The sequence below is a fragment of the Zalophus californianus genome, chromosome 16 (genome assembly GCF_009762305.2).
Source record: "Zalophus californianus isolate mZalCal1 chromosome 16, mZalCal1.pri.v2, whole genome shotgun sequence".
Lineage (NCBI taxonomy): Eukaryota > Metazoa > Chordata > Mammalia > Carnivora > Otariidae > Zalophus > Zalophus californianus.
The window spans coordinates 61,439,541-61,463,174 of NC_045610.1; the positions used below are offsets into that span (position 1 = coordinate 61,439,541).

The window sequence follows — 23,634 nt, forward strand, 5'->3', positions numbered from 1 at the left end:
CAGCACGTCAACCCTACGGATATTAACGGCTTAAGATGACACTAAATAAAAGTGAATGGACTAAAACTGATTTAAATAGATGTTAAGTAAACACTGAGGAAGTCGGGATGTGGATGTGGCAAAAAGCCTTGTCAGTGGGACAGAAGGAACTCCAGTTTGAGAAACACCCATTTTGTGCAGGTTTTGGGAAAAGCATGAAGATGCCTGGTTCTCTGGGTTTTAGTGACTTCAGTCAGAGAAGCTGTAGAAGCTCCACACGTACGATGTAGCAGCATGATGTGCTCAGATGAGGAGGGTGCTGATGGCTGGTGGGAAAGCTGAGTGGCTGTCCCTCTGGGCTCGACAGGACCCTTTTCTAAATGGGGTCACAACTCCTGGACGCATGTGCATTCTACACTTCTGAGCAGAGATGGCCTGTGTCTCCTAACAGCCAGGCTCTTACAGACGGCAGGCCAGAACGCACGCACACATGCACACAAGCACCCTCTTAAAACATTCCTACTGAAGCCTCCAAGACACAGATCGTGGGGGGAGCCAGCATGAGTTCCCTGGGAGGAAATGCAAACAGAAGGGGTACGTGGGCTGACGGCGATGGCCACGAAGTGGCTCCGAACCGGGCGCAGCAGAGCGCCATCTGGGGCTCTTGAATCTAAGACACACAAGTTGCTAATGCAGCACTTAGAACCCCAGTATCTCAATGTCAGCACCCCATCATGTTTACAGAGTGATGCGGTTACAAAAGGCTCTACTGCAGAGACAAACAACCTTCACTCAGACATTTCACATCACTGAGTGTAAACTCAGGTGTTTCTAACCGGTTTCTTCAAAAAGAACTACAGGGGCATCTGGGCAGCTCAGTTGCTGAAGCATCCAACTCTTGATTTCAGCTCAGGTCACGATCTCAGGGTCATGGATCAAGCCCCACATCCAGCTCCACGCTCAGTGGGAGTCTGCTTGAGATTCTCTCTCCCTCTGCCCCTCCCCCACACACATGCGCCATGTGCACGCTCTCTCTCCCGCTAAGATAAAGAAATCTTTGGGGCGCCTGGGTGGCTCAGTCGTTAGGCGTCTGCCTTCGGCTCGGGTCATGGTCCCGGGGTCCTGGGATGGAGCCCCGCATCGGGCTCCCTGCTCGGCGGGAGGCCTGCTTCTCCCTCTGCCCCTCCCCCTGCTTGTGTTCCCTCTCTCGCTGTGTCTCTGTCAAATAAATAAATAAATAAATAAATAAATAAAAGTAAGCTTCAAAAAACTTAAAGAATTTTTTTTAAAAATAAAAAGAACTGCAAAAAATCACAAATACAGAAACGTACCCCAGCATAACCTTTTCACATAACCCTAGGTGAAGGGTAAATATTCGAAGAAGGAGCAGCATGTTCAGCACATGAAGCAGCCATTGAAAAGAATGGGAAGAACGCGCTGCGCATATGATGCCAGCACTTCCTGACTATAATCCAACAAGGTGACCTGAAAAAGCACCTTGCACTGGTAGGTGCCTAGCATCACCTCTTCCCCGTTTCCCTACTCTTGCCCCACCATACACCTGCTAAAGCCCAATGCGCCAAACTCAAAACTTGTGTTTCTTCAGTAGATACTCAAACAGGGCACATTTCAAACATCTCACCTCCTGAGCCATTAAAGTCAGCACAACTGGGACCGGACCCCGACAGAGACTTACAGTTGTGGGTCGCGGCTTCTATAAATCTTCCCATCCTGCTTGCTGAGGTACTGGTCGATCTCATCCTCCACCACGCTGGGAGCACCGCAGGCCTTCAGCCCCAGCGGGGCTGACGTCTCCATTTCCGAGGAGGGTCCAGCGAGGCCCGAGGGAAACAGGAACAGCAGATCTCCATGCCTATCAGACGACAAACACAGGGCAGGGCCTGCCTTCTATCCTCCCACAACCTAGGCTGCACAGAGGAGCTGCTCACCATCATGTGAGGGTCTCTGACATCCAAGAGGCAAATGCCAACCTCCCTAAAAGCCTGAATAATGAGGCCTCTAATTGTAAGAGACCAGAATTCTCCCTTCACATCTCTCCTACACTCCCTAGTGTTCTAAAGGTCAGAGTGGGTTTTCTGCTGTAAAACACCCATATGCCCATCGGATTCCACACAGATGAAATATGGCCACAACATACACACTTAGCCTGTAGGCCGTGTTCCTCCTGCTTCTCCTTCTGGGGTTGACACTCCTTCCCCTTGTTCATTCCTTACCGTCTACTATTGAGCAGCCCAACACTTCATCTACCTAGTACACAGCCTTCCGCTTCTTTCTCTTCGCTCACAGCCCCCCACACACGTGTACACATTGTATGACGCTGCTGACAAAGATGAGATTATCAAAGACATAAGGTTTTGCATTTGCTTTTCTCATTCAACAATATGTCACCCCAGATCCCTCCAAACACGGGGTCTGCATCTAATCACCGCTTCCGGTGGTGGTACAGCACTCTGCAGCAAGCCCAACCCGTCACGGGACACCAGCGCTCCCACACCGACGGCACGTGTGCTACCAACAGGTTTCTACCACCACCAAGTGCACTTGAGGAAAGGCCCAAAGACAGGCGGCTGTGTGTTTTTACTTCTACAGGGCACATTTCCAGGAGTGGCCCTACTGGAAGGAGGGTTTTGTTTTTGATGTCGCTGATGTGCTGCTTTCCAAACCGGCTGCACAATTCACAGTTCAAACAGCAGTGTTTGATTTTCTGTCATTTCCATGTAAGTCATGCTCTTTCCTTGCTCACTCACACTGCTGGCTCACTGCGGGACCTGGTTACCACGGCCAGACCAACGAGACCCAGGCGTGAGACGCTCCCACTTCCAAGGGGTGGACAGAAGCAGCGTGGGCTCCCACGCCCACAGAGAGGATCTATAACACTAAAATCAACCTCGGTCTTGGAGGAAAAGCTGCAGCACTACCATTTGGTAAATACTTAACTGCTGTCAATAACACACACGGAAGGAACAGCCTGCTGCAGCCCCGACCCAACAAACTGAAGCGGGGGGGAGGGGGGGCAGGCCTTGAGAGCAAACACCAAAGACACGGGACACTAAGAGGCTTGGCTGTAGCTCTTCAATAGGTCTGTTCTCTCCTCTTCTTTCTTCCATAATTTAAGGGTGATAAAACTGCCAAACTGTAGGTAGAGACCTCCATTTCTAGCAACGGACCAGACATTCCTCAACACCCCCCAGCTACAGAACACACGGCTCAGCTGCTGTCAGTTTGAACAGCTATGTTCTCCACGCACCGCGGAGCTCTAACGAAAGTAAGGAAAGTAAGGCGAGAGAACACTGCCCTACAGAAGCCCTGAGCTTGGCTTACATGGTCATTTTATGGACACCAGGAGGTGAGTCTGTGGGCCTGCCTACCCGAAGCAGGCTGCTGACCAGCTGAAAATAGGAACCAAGGAGGAATCCCGCCTTCCTGAACTCACTGTTCAGCAGGGAAAACAGTCACCTCTGAGAGTCTGCTCTGCCACGCACCCAGGGTGGAACTAGGGATGCTACTTGGCTCTAGAAGCCCAGAGAGAAAGTAACTGGAGGGAGTGCCGGGTCCACAGCGCCCCCTTGTGCCAAAAGAAGCAAGTGCAAGCTTCCCCACAGAAAAGCTGCGGCCTGACTCCCTACAACCAGGTTTGGTCATTACAAGCTCTCAAAAAGGGGTCACCAAATGTACAAGAGAACCAAGCCACCATGCACAAGAGTGGGCAGACACAACAACAGCAGGATTAGACATCCAAGGACTTCAGATTTGGAACTGCAAGACGTGGAATATAAATGTCTACAGAATGTTCAATGGAAACGGGATGCAGAGAGCACAAGCAACGAGAGGCTGCCCAAAATGACAGGGGCTTCTGGGAAGCAGGGTGGCAGGGGCCACAGATTTGGGTAAATCTTCCCAAATCACCCCCCGCCCATACAGTCAGGCCAGACAACCCATGGACAGCTCTGACAACAGTGCCACTCTGATTCCACCTGGGGGAGACAAGAGCACCTCAGACACCCTGAAACCCAAGAGGGAAGCATCGCACGTGTAACGGGCCAAGGCAGAGCCCCAAGGAGCCCAGCAGTCCTCAATGGAAGCCCAGAAGGCCAGTGTGAGAGCAATATAGCCCCTGTGAGCACACGGAGCTAACAGCCAGGTTTGAAAAGAAATCAAATCAAGTATTTTTTTTTTTTTTTAAAGATTTTATTTATTTATTCATGAGAGACAGAGGGAGAGAGAGAGAGAAAGAAGCAGAGGGAGAAGCAGGCTCCAAAGGAGCAGGGAGCCCGATGCGGGACTCGATCCCAGGACCCTGGGATCATGACCTGAGCCGAAGGCAGACGCTTACCCATCTGAGCCACCCAGGTGCCCTCAAATCAAGTATTTTAAAAGTGAAAAATATAATCCCTGAAACAACAAAGAGAATTGGAGAGAAATGATATTTAAAGAGATAATGGCCACAAATTTTCCAGACCGGATCTGCAGGTACAGAAAATACACTATCCGGGGCCCCTGGGTGGCTCAGTTGTTAGGCGTCTGCCTTTTCCTCGGGTCATGATCCCGGGGTCCTGGGATCGAGCCCCACGTCGGGCTCCCTGCTCAGCGGGAAGCCTGCTTCTCCCTCTCCCACTCCCCCTGCTTGTGCTCCCTCTCTCGCTGTCTCTGTCAAATAAATAAAATCTTTAAAAAAGAAAATACAGGGCGCCTGGGTGGCTCAGTTGGTTAAGCGACTGCCTTCGGCTCAGGTCATGATCCTGGAGTCCCGGGATTGAGTCCCGCATCGGGCTCCCTGCTCAGCGGGGGGTCTGCTTCTCCCTCTAACCCTCTGACCCTCTTCCCTCTCGTGCTCTCTGTCTCTCATTCTCTCTCTCAAATAAATAAAATCTTTTTAAAAAAAAATACAATATCCATCAGGTAGGATTTAAACAAACAAACAGGAATCCATACCTGGACAAGTCAGACAGAAACTGTAGGACCCCAACAGAAACAGAAAATCTTAAAAGCAGCCAGGGGGGCGGGGGGAAGACCACCTATAAGCGAACAACAGAATACAGCACACTGAACTGCTGCCAGAGAAGCCAGAAGTGGAGAGAGACCAATGCCAAGCTCAAGGAGAGGAACATCACTGCCTCCTCCAGACACGCTTAAGGTAAGACAAACGTGACCCCCAAGTGTAGACCCAAGCTAGTGAGAAGTAGTATGACTATCACTGGAAAGATACACCCAGGGGTGACTCAGGAAGACCCCCACCAAATGCCCCCTCGGGATGTCTGAGCCGTCCTACCCCTCGTCCTACCCACTGTCATAGTAGTGCTGCAGTTTGAAGGCTTTCTCTCAGAGGTGTCTGTAACCTCCTTTGCTCGTATCTTCTATCAAAACAGTTTTCAAACACACAGCTCTCATCTTCTGCAAGCTCGCCCCGTGAAGGCGCTGTGCAACCACGTGCAGGCGGCACCGCCACCCGCCTGCAGATGTGGCTGGCGAGGCCCAGTAAAGTAACTTCCCCAGGCACACGACGCCAAGTGGTGGAGTATGAACACAAGCCACGTAACATTCGCGAGAAATGATGCTCAAGATGCAAAAGCTCTTTACAAGCTGAAACGAAGGCTATACCTCAGACGACATCAACAATGATGAAAAGCTTTTGCTAATTACAGAGATCAGCAAGTGGCAGGTGCCAGCAAATATTTGTTGAGGAACAAATGAATGACTGCTATAAGTGCGTATTTCTTCCCAGATGTACTAATTTGTGAACCTAAAAATGACCACACTAATTGTCAAGACAGCCTATCATTCTGACTGGTAAGCAGGCGCCCGGCTGGCTGCCAGTAAAGTGCAACGCGAGCAGCCAGCGGCGGCCGCAGCAGCCATGCTGCCCCCGCCCGGACAGTGGAGTGCCGAGCCCGCCGCTGAGGACCGCAGTCAGGGGCGCACGCCCAAGGGCGCATGCAGGTCAGACAGGAGTCTGCAAACCCTCTGCGAAGAGCCAGAGAGTAAACCTCTCCGGCCCCGCAGTCCGCGCCCCGTCTGTGCCACAGTCGCTCAGCTCTACCGCGGCGGCAGGGACGCGCACAGACGAGTGATGTGGCCGCACTAAACTACAAGAGCGGGGAGCAGCTGCAGGAGGAGGTCTGCACATCCCGGACACCTCGCTGACGTGACTGACCGCCTCGGAGGAGCTCGAGGGGGGTCACGCCCCCCAAGAAATACCGTGTGGGCAACAGCCCCCCGACCCAGCCAGCAGTCCCGAGGCAGAACTGCACACCGCTCCGTTCAAGGTCCCTCCCTGCAGAGAAGGTGCTGAGTGTGCAGCTGCACACACACCCCTGAACCCGTAACTCTCCCTCCTCAGTGACACATGTCACAGTCTGCGAGTCAATCAGCTCAGCACAAAAGGAGCGGCACGTTCAGTGTGACTGCTGACTGCCCCACAAGAAATACGGTGGTGTCGAGGGGAAGCCGGGCCGAGCCGAGCAGCCTCGATGGGCCCTGCGGTCACCCACTCCCACTCCCTGGCAGCACTTACTGGATTTTGAGCAGACTGAGGGATTTAGTCGACGATGCTGTTATCTCTCCAGTCTTGTTTCTATTGATGTAAACTGAGAAGCCGTTATTTTGGAAGCCAAACTCCTTTGCAACCTAAAACAAGCCCCAAAAAAACAGATATTGAAACAAATATTTGAGTATCACTACTCTGGCCATATACACATCAGATGATATTAGAACAACGCTCACTAAATTTAGAAACTGCTCCTCGGGAACCAAATTTCTCTTGCGATTTTCTCTCTCGTGAGGAAATTTGTACTGCCCACACAGATGTCAAGTAAAATGAGAAAAGTGGCCAAAGAGAAGCAAAGCTCTGTGTAAATGAGAAGACTACATGACACATTTAAGAGTCTGAGGCAAACAAAAGTCATGGCTGTATCTGGAAAGTTTAATTTCTACTTTTGAAATCAATTATAAAAACCCAATTCCAGGGGCGCCTGGGTGGTTCAGTTGGTGAAGCATCTCCCTTCAGTTCGGGTCATGATCCCAGGGTCCTGGGATCGAGTCCTGCATCAGGCTCCTTGCTCAGCAGGAAGCCTGCCTCTCCCTCTACCCTTCCCCACTGCTTGTGCTCTCTCTTTCAAATAAATAAATAAAATTTTTTTAAAAATTTCCAATTTTGAAACCTAAGAGAAGAAAAACAGAAGTGAAGAATGGTGCCACCAAGTCAGTCCTGACAACGAGTACCCACACCAGGCACTGCACCAGGTGCTGTGAACACTCACTCGCTAACTCCACAAACAGTAAGCAGTCCCATGTGCCACCTCCATTATGCTCAGAACAACGAATAAAAACAGACAAGGTTCCAGCCATGGAGGACCTCAGCATCAAATGGGGGAGAGAGAGCTAACAGACGAGAACTACAGGTGAAGGTAAGCACCAGGCAGGAAAGGAAGAGAGAGAAGCATGGGAGAGGCCACTCTGGACAGGAGGACAGAGAAGGTCTCTGAGGAGCACGTCCGAGCAGAGCCCCAGAGGAGAAGACTGAGGCTGCTACTCACAGAACAGAGAAAGAATAGTGCAGGCAAGAGGAGCAAGCACAAAGGCTGAGAGGCAGGAAGGGGCTGGGAAGATAAGGCCAGTCAGGCCACAGCCCAGCCCGGAAGAAGGAAACGGTTGGGAGACAAGAATGGCGAGGCAGACAGGACCGTGTGGGCTATAGGAGGAGCCTGCATTCCAGCCCAGGAGCCGTAGGAGCCACAGGGGCTGACGGCAGGGCGTGGCCAAGCTAGGAGGCTAACTTCTCATGGATACTCTGCTGAAGGCGGGAAGAGGAACAGGAGAGCTGGCTGTGCAGCCCAGAGACAGGCTCAGAGGAGGCCAGGCCAGCGGAGATGGAGGGAGGGGCACACCTTCCGGCTCTTCTAATCAACAGCCCTCGCCAACGTGGGATGAGGGGCAGAATGGAGTGAGGGAAAGGAAGGGCATCAGCGCAGTGTTCAGACTTCTGGTTTGAGAACCTGGAGGAAGGCCACACTGGTAAGGAAGCACAGAAGAGGTGACGGAGGAAGAAGACCTAAGGGAAGGCCAGGCGCCCCCTTCAACACCGAGACTGAGGTGGTGCCCAGCGTCCCGGGGAAGACATCAGCAGGCAGTCAGCGTTTGAGTCTGGGGCCAGGAGAGGAGTCCAAGTTGTAACTCAAAGTTCAGGGGTCATCAGAGTAGAGGCAAACACACGAAGAGACCAGGAGTCTCAGCAGAGAAACAAACGATAAAATGGAATCAAATAAAAATTCTACAACAGGAAATAGAAACGGAAAGGGAAACACTGGATGGGCTTCTCAGCAGACGGGAGATGCAGAAGGAGGAGTCGATCAGTCTGAAGACAAATTACGAGAATCTGCACAATCTGAAGACGAAGATTTGAAAGAAAAATGGAGAGAACCTTAAGAACTCCTAGGACAGTATCTAATGATCCTAAGGACAATAAAATAAGGGAAGGACTGAAAAGTATTTGAAGAACAAATGGCTGAAAACCTCAAACGTGATGACAAACACAGAGTAGCGAATCCAGGAAGCTCAGCACCCCCCAAGTGGGGTACATAAAAAAAGACCCCTCAGCGCACGCGTCAGGGTCAAACCGCTGACAGCCAGAGATCAGTGGGGACCAGAAGACAATGGAGTGACATCTTCAGAGTGCTGAGAGGGAATAAAAATCTGTCAACTCAGAATTCTGTAGCTGGCAAAAATACCCTTTGAATACAAAGGCAAACTGAAAACGTTTTCAGGCCAACAAAACCTGAGGGAGCGTGTCAACAGCAAGCCTCTGCTTCGGTAAATGGCAGGAGACATTCCTCAGGCTGAGGAACAAGACACCAGACCTAGTCAGAGCCAGAGAAAACACCGAAGAACACATAAGGCAGAGACAAGGACAAGAGCTCTGAACTACACAATCTGAAACCATCACATTAAATATTCTGTGATTGGCTTTCAAAAGAGAATTGCAATCAACTATACTTGAATAAATAATAGAGAAATAAAGGGGGGAGGGGTGTCATGAGAATTCTGACAGAGACAACGCAGGTCAGGGATGAGACCAGAGGGCTCCTCTCCGTGTTTCCCTGAGTCAACCAAATACCACATTTATGCCTAGTTCTACCTGTTGCTTTTCAGCTCATTTCTCCTTTAATGTGGAACTACTGATAAAACCTACTATTTATTTACTATGAGAAAAAAAGTTGATTTAATGATTAGCTTTACATATTAACCTCATTTCCTACTGATTTTAAATGAATGGATTACAAGTAACTCCACCTTGTCATTCTGAAATTCTCAAAGTGATAATAAGAAATGGTCCTTAAAACAAACAAGATTTGGGGCGCCTGGCTGGCTCAGTCGGTGGAGTGCAACTCTTGTTCTTGGGGTTACGGGTTCACGCCCCACGTAGAGTGTAGGGATTACTTAAAAATTTTAAAAAATCTGAGGCACCTGAGTGGCTCAGTCGGTTAAGCAACTGCTTTCAGCCCAGGGTCCTGGGACCAAGCCCCAAATTGGGTTCCCTGCTCAGCAGGAAGCCTGCTTCCCCCTTTCCCACTCCCTCTGCTTGTGTTCCCTCTCTTGCTGTCTCTCTGTCAGATAAATAAAATCTTAAAAAAATTTTTTTTGAAAAGCTTTTAAAAAATTTTATTTAAAAAAACTAAAATAAAACAAGTAAGATCTTACATCAAATGAACTTAAAATGAGGGACGCCTGGGTGGCTCAGTCGTTGAGCGTCTGCCTTCGGCTCAGGTCATGATCCCAGGGTCCTGGGATCGAGCCCCGCATCAGGCTCCCTACTCCGCGGGAAGTCTGCTTCTCCCTCTCCCACTCCCCCTGCTTGTGTTCCCTCTCTCGCTGTGTCTCTCTCTGCCAAATAAATAAATAAAATCTTTTACAAAATTAATAAATAAAATAATAAAATAAGTATTTGATACCATGTATTTTTGTCCCAAGCTAAAAGTGGCATTAACGAAATAAAGCATCAGCCAATTAAGACCATGAAATTTGTATTCCCGACTGCAAAAAAAGTTAAGACTAAAGAATAAAAATAATGTCTTTGGCTTTTCTCTGAAATAGCTTAGATGTAAACTGAAATTAACCAATTGTGGCATTTTAGCTATTTTGCAAACGCATCGTGTTTTTCTGTACCCAACACCCTGCAAGCTATTTCCAAAAACGAGAAAGCTTTCGCCAGAAGTGTGAGCTTCATGAAAGCTACCACATTACTCCCAGGATGAAAAGGAGTTTCCAGAATGGGGCAGGGGCTGTTGTAGGGCCAGCCCTTTGTATAAAGGTAAGTCCCCTGGGACCACATGACGATTATGCTCCCCCTGAGGACTAAGATACAGCTGCTTTTTTTTTTTTTAAAGATTTATTTATTTACCTCAGAGAGAGAGAGAGAGAACGCACATGCGCACGAGAGAGAGCAAGAGAGCACACAGGGGAAGGAGCTGAGGGAGAGAGAATCTCCAGCAGACCCCACGCTGAGCACGGAGCCCAAGGTGGGGCTCAATCTCACGACCAGGCGATCATGACCTGAGCCAAAACCAAGAGTCAGCCGCTTAACGGACTGCGCCACCCAGGCGCCCCCAGCTGCATTTTCAAATATGACAGGCAGCATTAGGACTTCACGTGTGGAATCCCACTTCTGAGATACAGAAATAGATTATTACTTTTTTATGCTACTCCCATGACCATAACTGCTTCTATGAACTTTTGAGTTCTTTATCTGAAGACACAGGAATCTAAGACAGGGCAGCAACCATTTAAAAGAAAAAATCTTAGCAGAGTCTCACAACAGCATCATTAAAATCTTAAAAACGGGGGCACCTGGGTGGCACAGTCGCTTGAGCGTCCAACTCCTGATTTCAGCTCAGGTCATGATCTCAGGGTCGGGAGACTGAGCTCTGTGGAGTCTGCTTAAGATTCTCTCCTTCTCCCTCTGCCCCCGCCCCACGCACTCTCACACTTTCTCTCTCTTAAATAAATAGATCTTAAAAATCTTAAAAACCTTATTTTCACACCTGAGGTAAACTTTGTGTATAACTGATGAAATAAAACCAGAAACACAGCATGGAATGAAATTAATACACTTATAATTAAAGGTAACAAAAAAGAACACATAGCAGGATTCCAATCATGTTAAATTCAAAAACAGGCAAAACGACAATTTAGGGTTTAGGAATGCACGCCGAGGCGGCACAACACAGGTCGGGGGAGCCATCCTCGCCAACGCAGGAGGGAGCGAGGGAGTGGGGAAGGCTGACCGGCTCCGCAGCACCGGCCATGCCCCTCCTTGACCTCTGTGTTTGCTTCACCATCAGTCATCTGTCCATGTTTTTCAAGCATTTCTTAGTATGTACTTTACTTCATGGTTAAAGAAAAAAATTAAATATAAGGAGAAAGGAGTGGGTCACAGACTGCTGAGGTCAATGAGGACAAGACAAAGCCATCCTCTAGGCCGAGCAGGGGAGTGACAGCAGCCCCACACAGTAAGCTGAGGAAGGGGGGCTGCTGCTGAGCAAGACACAGCCGGAAGAACCCAGGAAGGGCTGAGGGTCTGAGGAGCCACAGAATGAACAGCACCATTGGTCTTAAAAGAACCAACAACTCTAGAATTCTGTGAGATCTCCTCAATGTCACCCATCTCTTCATACTTGCAAACAGCAATTCCTAAGAGGGCATAATGCCACACAGTAAAGCAGGATCAAGGCTTAAAATTTTGGGGACAGCAAGCTGGAGCCAGCACGTTCACAGTGGTCAACCCACAAGTCTGTTTCAAGCCCACTTATGCGTATGCATAGCCAAATTACTAATTATCGAAGATGAGTATGATCAACTTAATAAGAGACCTGAAGGAGTCATAAAGACACAAAATAGAATGGTAGTTACCAAGGACTGGGGGCAGGGAAAAAAAGGGGAGCTGTTGTTTGATGCATACGGTTTCAGATTTGCAAGATGAAAAAGTTCTGGAAATGGATGGTAGTAATGACTGTATAATGTGAATGTACTTAACACGACTGAACTGTAGTCTTAAAATGGTTTAGACCGGGGGTGCCCGGCTGGCTCAGTTGGAGAAGCACACAACTCTTGATCTCAGGGTTGTGAGTTCAAGCCCCATGGTGGGTACAGAGATTACTTTACTTTAAAAATTGGTTTAGGGGGCGCCTGGGTGGCTCAGTTGGTTAAGCGACTGCCTTCGGCTCAGGTCATGATCCTGGAGTCCCAGGATCGAGTCCCGCATCGGGCTCCCTGCTCAGTGGGGACAAGGAGCCCGCTTCTCCCTCTGACCCTCTTCCTTTTCGTGCTCTCTGTCTCTCATTCTCTCTCAAATAAATAAAATCTTAAAAAAAAAAAATAAATAAAAATAAAAATTAGTTTAGGGGGCGCCTGGGTGGCTCAGGCGTTAAGCGTCTGCCTTCGGCTCAGGTCATGGTCCCGGGGTCCTGGGATCGAGCCCCGCATCGGGCTCCCTGCTCGGCTAGAGGCCTGCTTCTCCCTCTCCTACTCCCTCTGCTTGTGTTCCCTCTCTCACTGTCTCTCTCTCTCTGTCAAATAAATAAATAAAACCTTTAAAAAAAAAGTTGCCTGGGGTTCTTTTTCCGCCATCTTGGAGTCTGTGGAGGCCTGCTGGGCACAGGACTCCTGTAACGCCAAGTAACGCCCGGAAGGCTGTGGTCCAAGGCCATTTTTGCTGGCTATAAGCGGGGTCTCCGGAACCAGAGGGAGCACACAGCTCTTCTTAAAATCGAAGGTGTTTATGCTCGAGATGAAACGGAATTCTATCTAGGCAAGAGATGTGCTTATGTGTACAAAGCAAAGAACAACACAGTGTGACTCCTGGTGGCAAACCAAACAAAACCAGAGTAATCTGGGGAAAAGTAACTCGTGCTCATGGAAACAGTGGCACGGTTCGTGCCAAATTCCGAAGCAACCTTCCCGCTAAAGCCATTGGCCACAGAATCCATGTGATGCTGTGTCCCTCAAGGATTTAAATTTAATGAAAAGTAAATAAAGGTGTAGATTTGTTCTCTTGTAAAAAAAAAAAAAAAAAAGTTGCCTGGGTGGCTCAATCAGTTAGGCGTCTGCCTTCGGCTCGGGTCATGATCCGGGGTCCTGGATCGAGCCCCGCGTCGGGCCCTCTGCTCGGCGGGAAGCCTGCTTCTCCCTCTCCCACTCCCCTGCTGTGTTCCCTCTCTCGCTGTCTGTCAGGTAAGTAGAATATTTTAAAAAATTAAAAAAAAAAAACCTTTAAAAATAAATAAATAAATAGTTTATTTGTCAGAGTGAGTGTGCATGTGCACAAGCGGGGGAGTGGCAGGCAAAGGGAGAAGCAGACTCCCCACAGAGCAAGGAGCCCAATGTAGTAGGGCTGTGGGGCTCGATCCTGGGATCATGACCTGAGCCGAAGACAGATGCTTAATGACTGAGCCACCCAGGCACCCCTCAAATAAATAAAATATTTAAAATAATAATAATAAATTTCCCTATCAAAAAAAAAAAAAAAAGAAAGAAAAGAAAATTCCCTGCCACAAAGCCTCAGAGAAAAAAAGAACTGCATGCAGTCCTCTGATGCCTGGTGTTTATCCACACAATTGTCTAAGCAACAGACAATGCTTTGATGCTTCGTCTCGGTCTCAGATGATCTCTCGTGAATTCCAGCATGCACCATACCCTAGCACCATCTCTAGGAGCAAGTGGGCCACAGTCAGCGGCTACTCAAAGAGCAAAGAGTAGGAAATTACAAATTTCTTAAAGACTCAGAGACCCTCCACTCTGGTGTCTATTGCCCCTAATTCTTTTTTCTCTTATTTTTATAAATATGCCCCACAAGCAGTGCTATGGCAATCATGACAGCAACTACCTTTTAGGAACCAAATTTCCCACATAAGTGTTGTGGCTTCACTAATAGATCGCAACCCAGTGATCCTTGGCAAATATCTTTACTTCCTAGGCCCTCAGTTTCCACCTTTGTGAAAATAAGAAGACTGGACTCCATGACACCTAGGATTCCCTCTGGCTCTGACAGTCTATAACCCCAAAGCTTGTATGTGCTTATGAAAATGAGAACCAAAAACAAAAAAAGAAAATGAGAAACAACACTTATTATTACAAATGTAACACCTGTTTGCAACAGATTCCAATAACACAGACTATAAAAAGTAACGGTTGGCAAACTTTTTCTGGAAAGGGCCACACAGTAAATATTTTTGGCTTTGCAAGCCATACCGTCTCTGTCACAACTACTTAGCTCTGTTGTTGGAGCGCAAAAGCAGCCAGACAATAACTAGACCAGTGAGTGTGGCTACGTTCCAATAAAACTTTATTTATAAAAATAGGGGCACCTGGGTGGCTGAGTCGGTTAAGTGACCAAGTCTTGGTTTCGGCTCAGGTCATGATCTCAGGGTCATGAGATTGAGCCCCACACTGGAATCTACACTTAGCTCAGAGTCTGCTGGAGATTCTCTCTCCTTCTCCCTCCGCCCCTCCCCTCCCCCCGTGACTAAGTAAATAAATAAAATTAAAAAAGAAAAAAGGTCAGGGAAATGCAATCTGTGTGCCAGGGGGAAGAAGAATAGGTCATCCCATGAGCCATAGTTTACGGATCTCTGCTATGAAGTATAAAGCAAAAGCCACTCCTTACTGCAGGGCTCTCCTCCCAGGGTCACCCTTTTTAAAGTCTGGCTGTGCTCTTTTACATTGCATTCTATAAATTCACAACAGATCTGTGTATGTGGCTCTCATTTTCTTTATTTCTATTTAGATGAAAGAGAGAGAGAGAGGGAGAACACGCATGCGCAGGCCAAGAGAGGAAAAAGGAGAGAAGTAAACTCCATGCTGAGCGTGGAGCTCGATCCCAGGACCCTGAGATAATGACCTGAGCTGAGACCAAGAGTCAGACACTTAACCAACTGAGCCACCCAGGAGCCCCCTGTGGCTCTAATTTTCTAAGAATAAAGCGGGATTACTCTATGCATATTTTTAACAATTCTCTTTTGATGGATAATTCAAGTCTTTCACTCTCTAATTTTCCCAATTTTTCATTCTCCTCAGTACTAGTCTCATGAACTACTCTTACACACAACTTTGGACTCTTTTTGGCCACCACAGCTGTAAGCCATGGTCAACTGTGACGCAATCTGACCCTGGATCAACCCAGTCATGACAGAGAAGAGCAAGGCAAGAGACTGTGAGCTAGGGAGTGGGCAGAATCAAGGACCGAGGAAGAGAAGGAAGGTACAGAGGGGAAGGGAGTAACAGGAAGGGACGAAGATGCAAAAACCCCAAAGCCACCGCTACCTTTTTCAAAAACGCTGCGGCTGTCTCTCTCTTTGTGGCTGTGATCCGCTTCACCCCATCTGGGGACTGGACACGAATTATCTGTCACAAACGAAACAAGGTGGTTACTGCACAGACTAGTATGTTCCTGATCTCTAACTGAGACTAACATCTGCAGTCTTTCAGCATCTGGGTCACCGAAACTTAGAGCCAAACCTCACCCTTCCCCGGGCAACACCCAAGTATTTCTAAAAGATGAAGAAGAGGTATGAGATTCACCAACCTATGCGAAGACATCTTGAGAGTCCCTCTCAACTCTGGTCCTTTCACTCAGAAAAATTTTTAACCATTATTTACAGGGAATATATGTGAAACACTTAGTTATCTCGGGGCGCCTGGGTGGCTGAGTCGGTTAAACGTCTGCCTTCGGGTCGGGTCATGATCCCAGGGTCCTGGGATGGAGCCCTGTGTCAGGCTCCCTGCTCATCAGGGAGCCTGTTTCCCCCTCTCCCTCTGCTGCTCCCCATGTTTGTGTGCTCACTCCCTCTCTGTCAAATAAATCTTTAAAAAAAAAAAAAGAAACACTTTTCAGATTTACAAAAACAACAACACAACAGGAAAAAAAAAAAAACCCTCCATGAATCATGAATGACTGGGTTCTTTAAAAATCTCACTTTGAGGGCACCTGGCTGGCTCAGCTGGTGAAACATCCGACTCTGGTTTTGAGCTCAAGTCCCACATTGGGTGTAAAGATTACTTAAAAAATAAATAAAAAACGCAAGTGATTAAAAAATAATAAAATAAAAAATAAAAAATCTCTTTGTTCTAGAATCTATAGGCAAAAATTAGAATTATCTAAAAGAATCATAGGATATCTTCTAATCTGTTATTTCCCTTTAAGAAAAAAACTAAAAGAAAAGAAATAAAGGTGTTTAACATCATGGTAAACATAGCAGGGTTTTAAAAAAATACTTTTATGGCAAGCCTGAAATGGTTGGCAGGCCTGGAACACTGCACAAAGAGCATCATCTTCTAGGACTTGATTTTTATACAGATCAAAGTCCTTCTGAAGGTGAGTTACTATGCCCGGCCAACTGAACAAGTTCCTGCTTTCGTCAGGGAGCATGAAAAGGCATGCCCTGCCCCAAACAAGGCAGACGATGCTCCAACGACTTGAGTAGGAAGAAAGGCAGGAATACACCACCAAGTACTCATGATGGTTTCTCTTCTTAGCAATTACTGCACTGTGCACTTACTGAAAACAACACTTTAAAAAAAAAAACAACAAAACCAGGGCGCCTGGATGGCTCAGTCATTAAGCGTCTGCTTTCGGCTCAGGTCATGATCCCAGGGTCCTGAGATCAAGCCCCACATCGGGCTCCATGCTCCGCAGGAAGCCTGCTTCTCCCTCTCCCACTCCTCCTGCTCTCACTCTCTCTCTGTCAAATAAATAAAATCTTTAAAAAAAAAAAAAACTTTTTACACACACAAATTGTCACAAGCCACTATTTTTTGTTTTGTTTGTTTGTTTTGGAACACTTCACGAATTTGCATGTCATCCTTGCACAGGGGCCATGCTAATCGTCTCTGCATCGTTCCAACTTCAGTGTATGTGCGGCCGAAGCGAGCACACACCATTGTTTTTTTGGTTGTTTTTTTTTAAAGATTTTATTTATTTATTTGAAAGAGAGAAAGAGAGCATGAGAGGGGGTTGGGTCAGAGGGAGAAGCAGACTCCCCGCCAAGCAGGGAGCCCAATGCAGGACTTGATCCCGGGACTCCGGGATCATGACCCGAGCCGAAGGCAGTCGCTTAACCGTCTGAGCCACCCAGGCGCCCTCCCCTCCCTGGGCACCCTGGGTGGCTCAGTTGGTTAAGCGACTGCCTTCGGCTCGAGTCACGATCCCAGCGTCCTGGGATCGAGTCCCGCGTGGGGCCCCCTGCTCCTTGAGAGCCTGCTTCTCCCTCTGCCTCTCTCTCTCTCTCTCTCTCTCTCTCTTCCATGAATGGATAAATAAAATCTTTAAAAAAAAAAAAAACAACTGAGCCACCCAGGCGCCCACACACCGTTTTTTTTTTTTTTTAAAGATCCCATCCATTCATTTGAGAGAGAGAGAATGAGAGATAGAGAGCACGAGAGGGAAGAGGGTCAGAGGGAGAAGCAGACTCCCCACCGAGCAGGGAGCCCAATGCTGGACTCGATCCCAGGACTCCGGGATCATGACCTGAGCCGAAGGCAGTCGCCCAACCAACCGAGTGACCCAGGCGCCCACACACCATTGTTTTTTAAAAACGATTTTCACTGGGGCGCCTGGGTGGCTCAGTCGGTGAGGCCTACAACTCTTGATTTTGGGTTGTGGGTTCAAGCCCCATGTTTAATGTAGAGATTACATAAAAATAAAATCTTAAAAAAAAAGTTTTAATTGAAAAAAAAAAGATTTCACTAATACACGATAAAATGCCACAATGGCTTTTGATCTACTGTCCACTTTTACCAAACAAGATTAATCTAGATTTTCCTAAAATAGTCTGACTTTCTCATTATCTACTTTCACTTGACTGAAAAGGCTTTGCCCTGATACTGTTCTCAATTTTTAAGATTGTTTTGAATAATCCTTATGAAATCCCAATTGTTAAGGCAGAAAATATCTTCTTTTTGCTTCTTAACTACATCTGTTTAACTTTCCTGCGCATTAGTGAAGAGTACAAATACAAATTCTTCTTTTACCCTTCACTCTGGATTCAAAACCTAGAAAAACGTCTTCATAATACGCAGCATGGGCACCAGCCAATTCCATTCGTTTCTGAAATCTGTCTCCCACACTGGGGCACATTAAGAGCTTGGTTTCTCTGCAGGAGCTTTTGTGACCGTTCCTTTGTTCACTTGGGAACAAGAGCATGACACTCCTTGAGGAGCTAAAGGTCCGGCTTCCATGTTTCTGGAGGGTTCTAAAGCTTAGGAAGTCATCCTCTTTGATCATCTACAACAGGACATGGCAGTCCAGGTTTGTTGACTGAGCCCAGTATTTAACTCCAACAGAAAAACATAGTTTGTACTGAGGGAAGCTCTCGCTCGGTGTCTGACACAGGCTACAAAATAAAATACTCCAAAAGAGACAGACCTGGCAACACACACACACACACACACACACACACAGCCTCCTGGTAACTTAGGTTTCACCATTTTTAAGAAAATGAGCCCAGAATACTTCTTGGGAGAGTCGAAGAACTGGCAAGACAAAAATCAGCCACAGCAGACGGAATCTGAGGAGAGCCAGTGTTATCAGCAAGCACCTAGCCTTGTATACATACTAGTAAAAAAACAGCCTTTTCTAAAACAGCTCGTTTGCCCGTGGCTACTTGAATTAAAACTATTACAGTAAAGAGAAAATTTGAAAGTAGATTTATTTGAACTCAGATGCCTATCCTTTTCTAGAAGTCAACAGCGATTGGGAAATCTTGTTTTAAAAGGAGTCGCTATCTTAAGTTTCTCTCGGGCCAACATTCCCTCTGCCCGTCCCCGGGCTGGGGAAAACGGAAGAGACACCAGCGCCCCTGGAAAGCTGAGAAGGAAAATCTTAAACCGGAGCTCCTTCCCCAGACCCAAGCCGCCCAGCACGGACCGCGGAGGCCGTTCCGCACACCTGGCAAAACCGCAGACGCCATCCGCGGGGGAAAGCACGAATGCGGCTTGCTACCCAATACTGCTTTGCTTTCCCCCCAGAAATCCCAAATACTCCTTAATGTTCACCGAAATTCTGCCGTCCAACTGATCTGTTGATTTTTTTCCCAGCCACATTTACTTCTGAGAGGAAACTTGCCACAAGTAAACGCTGGACTGTTTTGGTTTTGGGGTTTATTTTTCTCATTTTCACTGACTTCCTTGACTTTAGGGGGGACAGGGTGGGGGGGACATGCCAATCCCTAACTTCAGGTAAAACGTGAGGTCAATCCTCGGAACCTCCCTTCTCAAACAGGTAGCTGCCACACCGTCCTTGCCACCGAGACAGAAGACGTCAGCGGCCGGATTTCCCCTCCTTACAGCCCACGGCGTCCACAAGGCCCCCTCCGGACACAGCGCTCTCCCCGAGGGAACTGGAGCCCAGGCTGGGGCGCGCCCCGGCTCCGACGGCCCGGCCCCCCGCCCCCGGCCCCCGGCCCGGCCGCCCTGACTCCGGCCCGGCCCCCCGCACCCGGCCCCCGGCCCCCCGCACCCGGCCCCCGGCCCCCCGCACCCGGCCCTCCGCACCCGGCCCCCGGCCCGGCCGCCCTGACCCCGGCCCGGTCCCCCGCACCCGGCCCCCGGCCCCCTGCACCCGGCCCGGCCGCCCTGCACCCGACCCGGCCCGGCCCCCGGCCCCCCGCACCCGACCCGGCCCCCCGCACCCGGCCCCCGGCCCGGCCGCCCTGACTCCGGCCCGGCCCCCCGCACCCGGCCCTCCGCACCCGGCCCCCGGCCCGGCCGCCCTGAACCCGGCCCGGCCCCTCGCACCCGGCCCCCGGCCCGGCCCCCCGCACCCGGCCCCCGGCCCCCTGCACCCGGCCCGGCCGCCCTGCACCCGACCCGGCCCCCCGCACCCGGCCCCCGGCCCGGCCCCCGGCCCCCCGCACCCGGCCCGGCCGCCCTGAACCCGACCCGGCCCCCCGCACCCGGCCTGGCCCCCGACCCGGCCCCCCGCACCCGGCCCGGCCGCCCTGAACCCGGCCCGGCCCCCGACCCGGCCCCCCGCACCCCGCACCCGGCCTGGCGGACCCGCGGCGCCGGCGGTCGCGGAGCGGCCGGAGGGAAGGCCGCGAGCCCCGGGCCGGGAGGCGGGAGGCGGGCCGCCGCCCCACAGGCCGCGCCGGTAAATCTGCTGCCTCATCCCGGCGCCCCGCTCCCGCTCCCGGCCCACTCACGATGCTCTCGGCCATGGCGGCCGCTCCCGTCTCCGGGCTGGAGCCCCGGGCCGCCGCCGCCACCGTCGCCTGCCGCCCCGCGGGCCTCGAAGCCCCGGCCCCGGCCTCAGCCCCGGCCTCCCGCCGCCGCCGCCACCGCCGCTCCAGCTTCGCCGCCGGCCGCCACCGCCGCGCGACGTCCGGCGCCTCGCCCAACGCGCTCCGCCGGCCGCGCAGCCCCGAAACCGAGTTCCGGCCCTCCAACGGCCCGCGCATGCGCAGGCGGGGCGGCCCCGAATCCGCGGGAGCGGCGCGGGGGGGCGAGCGCGCGGAGTCCTGGGCTCCGCGCCGCGGGCAGAAAGGAGGCCCCAGGGAAGAAGACTTCGTTCGCGACCCGCGCTCCTTTCCGAAAGTCCGGGCAACGCAGGAAGGTCTGAGAAGAAACAAAAGCAAGCGTCCGAGTCTCGCCCAGAAATCATCATTGCTGGGTTATAGTTGGGCGACGTGGCGTATGCCCTAGGTCCTGCGGGTCCCAGAGAGAGGCATCGTATCGGGACGGTGACATCACACCGTCCTGATCTGGAAACGTGAAGAAGGCATTTCCACGAATCTAACACAAGAGAAACAACTGAATTTAAACTGCATTTCAGGGGCGCCTGGGTGGCTCAGTCGTTAGGCATCTGCCTTCGGCTCAGGTCATGATATTCCCAGGGTCCTGGGATCGAGCCCCCCCATCGGGCTCCTGCTTCGCGGGAAGCCTGCTTCTCCCTCTCCCACTCCCCCTGCTTCTGTCCCCTCTCTCGCTGTGTCTCTCTCTCTGTCAAATAAATAAATAAAATCTTTGGTTTAAAAAAAAAGAATAAATAAACTGCATTTCAGGGCAGCGTCCCTTGCCACAGAGATGGGATATCCTGAGACCTACCCCCGGGGCCGGCTTCCCAGGCCACCGACCGGGCAGGAAGGGCCTCGCGCTGGGGTCCGGGGCTTAGCTGTCAGCCTCTTGTAATTCGTCATGGTTTTCAACAGGGAGCCCCCCGTTTTCATGTCGCACCAGGCCCTGCAAATTCTGGAGCGGACCTTTCCCAGGCCTTTGGGGAAAAGTTACAAAGACGTCCAGGAGGCCAGAATCTATGTTTTTGTTTTGTTTTTTTTTAACCCCAAGGCTCAACTCCAGGTTGTATTTATGTATCTCCTGTGCTGAAAAAGTCGACCTCGTTTCCTCCCCATCGCCACTCTTTAAGTTCCCTGGGTTTGTATCACTGTTAACAGTATCAGTGTTGACAACACAATCTGTTCTATCATCTTGGTTTCAGCCTCTGGTTCAGCTTGCCTATTCATCCCAACCTCAAGGATCTATTACTCTGCGTGTGGCATGGCTAACGCTGGGAAGACTGCAGAGGCAGGAGAGATCCCCACTCTGATGGAATCTACCAGCAGGAGGCAGCTTATAAACACAACAAATATGTTAAATGTACAATGTGCTGTAGCCAACAACTGTAGCAGAGGAGGGGGTGGAGAGTGAGAGGCTATTTTACATAAAACGGTCAAGAAAGACCTCTCTGAGGAGATGAGGTGTGAGCGGGTCCCAGATAAAGTATCTGAGGGAAGAGTGAAATAGGACGCGGGGAAGGCATGTGCAAAGGTCCTGGGGCCTGGGAAGTACTGGGTGCTCCGGGAACAACAAAGCAGCTGGTGTGGCTGGAGCATCATGAGTGAGGGCAGAGGAGAGCTGCGTCAGGAAGAACCATGTGAGACGTGGAAAGGCCTTTAGGTTCTATTCTGAGTGTGTTATGTTAGAAAGCCTTTGGAGGGATGAGAGCAAAGAAGGCATGCTTTCCGTTGTGTTTCAGAAGGATTCTCTGGAAGCCGAATGCACAGAAGACAGCATGGAGAGGCAGAAAGAGGAGCAGGGAGACGAGGGGAGAGGCCATAGCCCAGAGGACGTAAGGCTGCGCGGCACGAGATCCGAGAAAGGAGGGAGAGCAGGCAGGATTGCCTAAAAGACCAGGGTGCGGGGCTGCATTTCGCCGACACATATCCTTCCGCTCTTAATCTTTCCTCGTCTTCTTTTACAGAATGGCCTCTGATCTTTTCGCTTCTCTTCTATCCAAACGTATTCATTCTACAGACGGGCAAGACTCCCGCTTCTCCACGAGGTCCCCTGGGGCGCTCACGGGCAAGCACTGCGTGACAACAGGTGTGTTATCTGCTGTTTGGTACTTAGCTTTTTAACCTCCTCCACGGTACTGGGAGGGTATTATGCTGACTTTTTTTTTAAGTTATATGAGTAGTTGTATCGCTTTGCTAGGACTGCCCTAAAATTCCACGGAGGGGATAACTTCAATTTATTTTCTCCTGGTTCCGGGGGCTGGAAGCCAGAGATCAAGGAGACAGCCCGTCGGGTTCTTTGGAGGCCGCTCTCCTTGGCTGGCCGACCGCTGTATCTTTCCTCTGTGCTCAGGCATCCCTGGCATCTCTGTGTGTCCCAGTTCCCTCCTCGTATGAGGACACTGGCCTCATTTTAAGTTGACTGCCTCTTTAAGGGCCACCTCTCCAGATCATCTTCTGAGGTTCTGGGGGTTGGGAACCTCAACATACGGATTTGGGGGAAACGCAACTAAGTCCCTCCCGGTGCTGGTAACTGTAAATTCATTCAGCGTCGCCCAGTATCAGGACAGGAGTGAGACACTGCTGGAGAGGTGATTGTTGTCACCCCGAGAGCCCGGCCTTGGAGCTGGATGCAGCAACCGAGGGGGTCTGGGTTTGTCACTTCGAGGAAGAGATGAGTGAAGGCTTGGCTGCATGGGATCAAATCTGCAGCTTTTGTCTTTGCCCTGAACTGCAGCCCGCCACGCCACCCCACAGCCTGAGCCCTCCCTTCACAGCGGGAGTCGGGTCATGATGCTCCTTCACCCCACGCCCTCTCCCTCGGAGGGGACCCCACCTGAGAAAACCCACCTGGCTCGTTCCCCTCCCTTCCCCACGTTTCTCCCCTTCCTGTTTTTGTTTTTGTTTTATTTATTTATTTATTTATTTATTTATTTATTTATTTATTTGACAGGGAGAGACACAGCGAGAGAGGGAACACAAGCAGGGGGAGTGGGAGAGGGAGAAGCAGGCTTCCCGCGGAGCAGGCAGCCCGATGCCAGGCTCGATCCCAGGAACCTGGGATCATGACCTGAGCCCAAAGACAGATGCTTACCCGCTGAGCCACACAGGCACCGCCTCTTTTTGTTTTTAATTAAGATGAAATTCACACAACATGCAACCATTATTCAGTGAACAATTCGGTGGCATTTCGTGCTTTCACAATGTGATTAACCATCTCCTGTATCTACTTCCCAAACATTTCCATCACCCCCAGAAGGACACCCCACACCCATTCAGCAGCAGCTCCCCATTCGCCTCCCCCAGCCCCCAGCAACCACCAGACTTACCTGTTCTGAGTATTTCATGTCAATGGAATGAT

General features: G+C 50.3%; 1 protein-coding gene and 1 non-coding gene across 3 annotated transcripts in view; both read right to left on the reverse strand.

The window, feature by feature from the left end:
- Window positions 1-20,344, reverse strand: part of NPLOC4 (NPL4 homolog, ubiquitin recognition factor) — a 61,766-nt gene extending 41,422 nt beyond the window's left edge. For both annotated transcript variants that reach the window (XM_027624980.2, XM_027624979.2), the window contains exons 1-4: window positions 20,187-20,344; window positions 15,310-15,390; window positions 6,512-6,624; window positions 1,676-1,852 (exon numbers count right to left, since the gene is read on the reverse strand). In XM_027624980.2, the coding sequence (XP_027480781.1) occupies window positions 1,676-1,852; window positions 6,512-6,624; window positions 15,310-15,390; window positions 20,187-20,201 (386 nt within the window). In that variant the 5' untranslated portion in view covers window positions 20,202-20,344. The remainder of the gene's footprint in view (window positions 1-1,675; window positions 1,853-6,511; window positions 6,625-15,309; window positions 15,391-20,186) is intronic.
- Window positions 16,813-16,921, reverse strand: LOC118356411. The gene has a single exon (XR_004819720.1). It is a non-coding gene; the product is annotated as a U6 spliceosomal RNA (small nuclear RNA).
- Window positions 20,345-23,634: the final 3,290 nt, after the last annotated feature.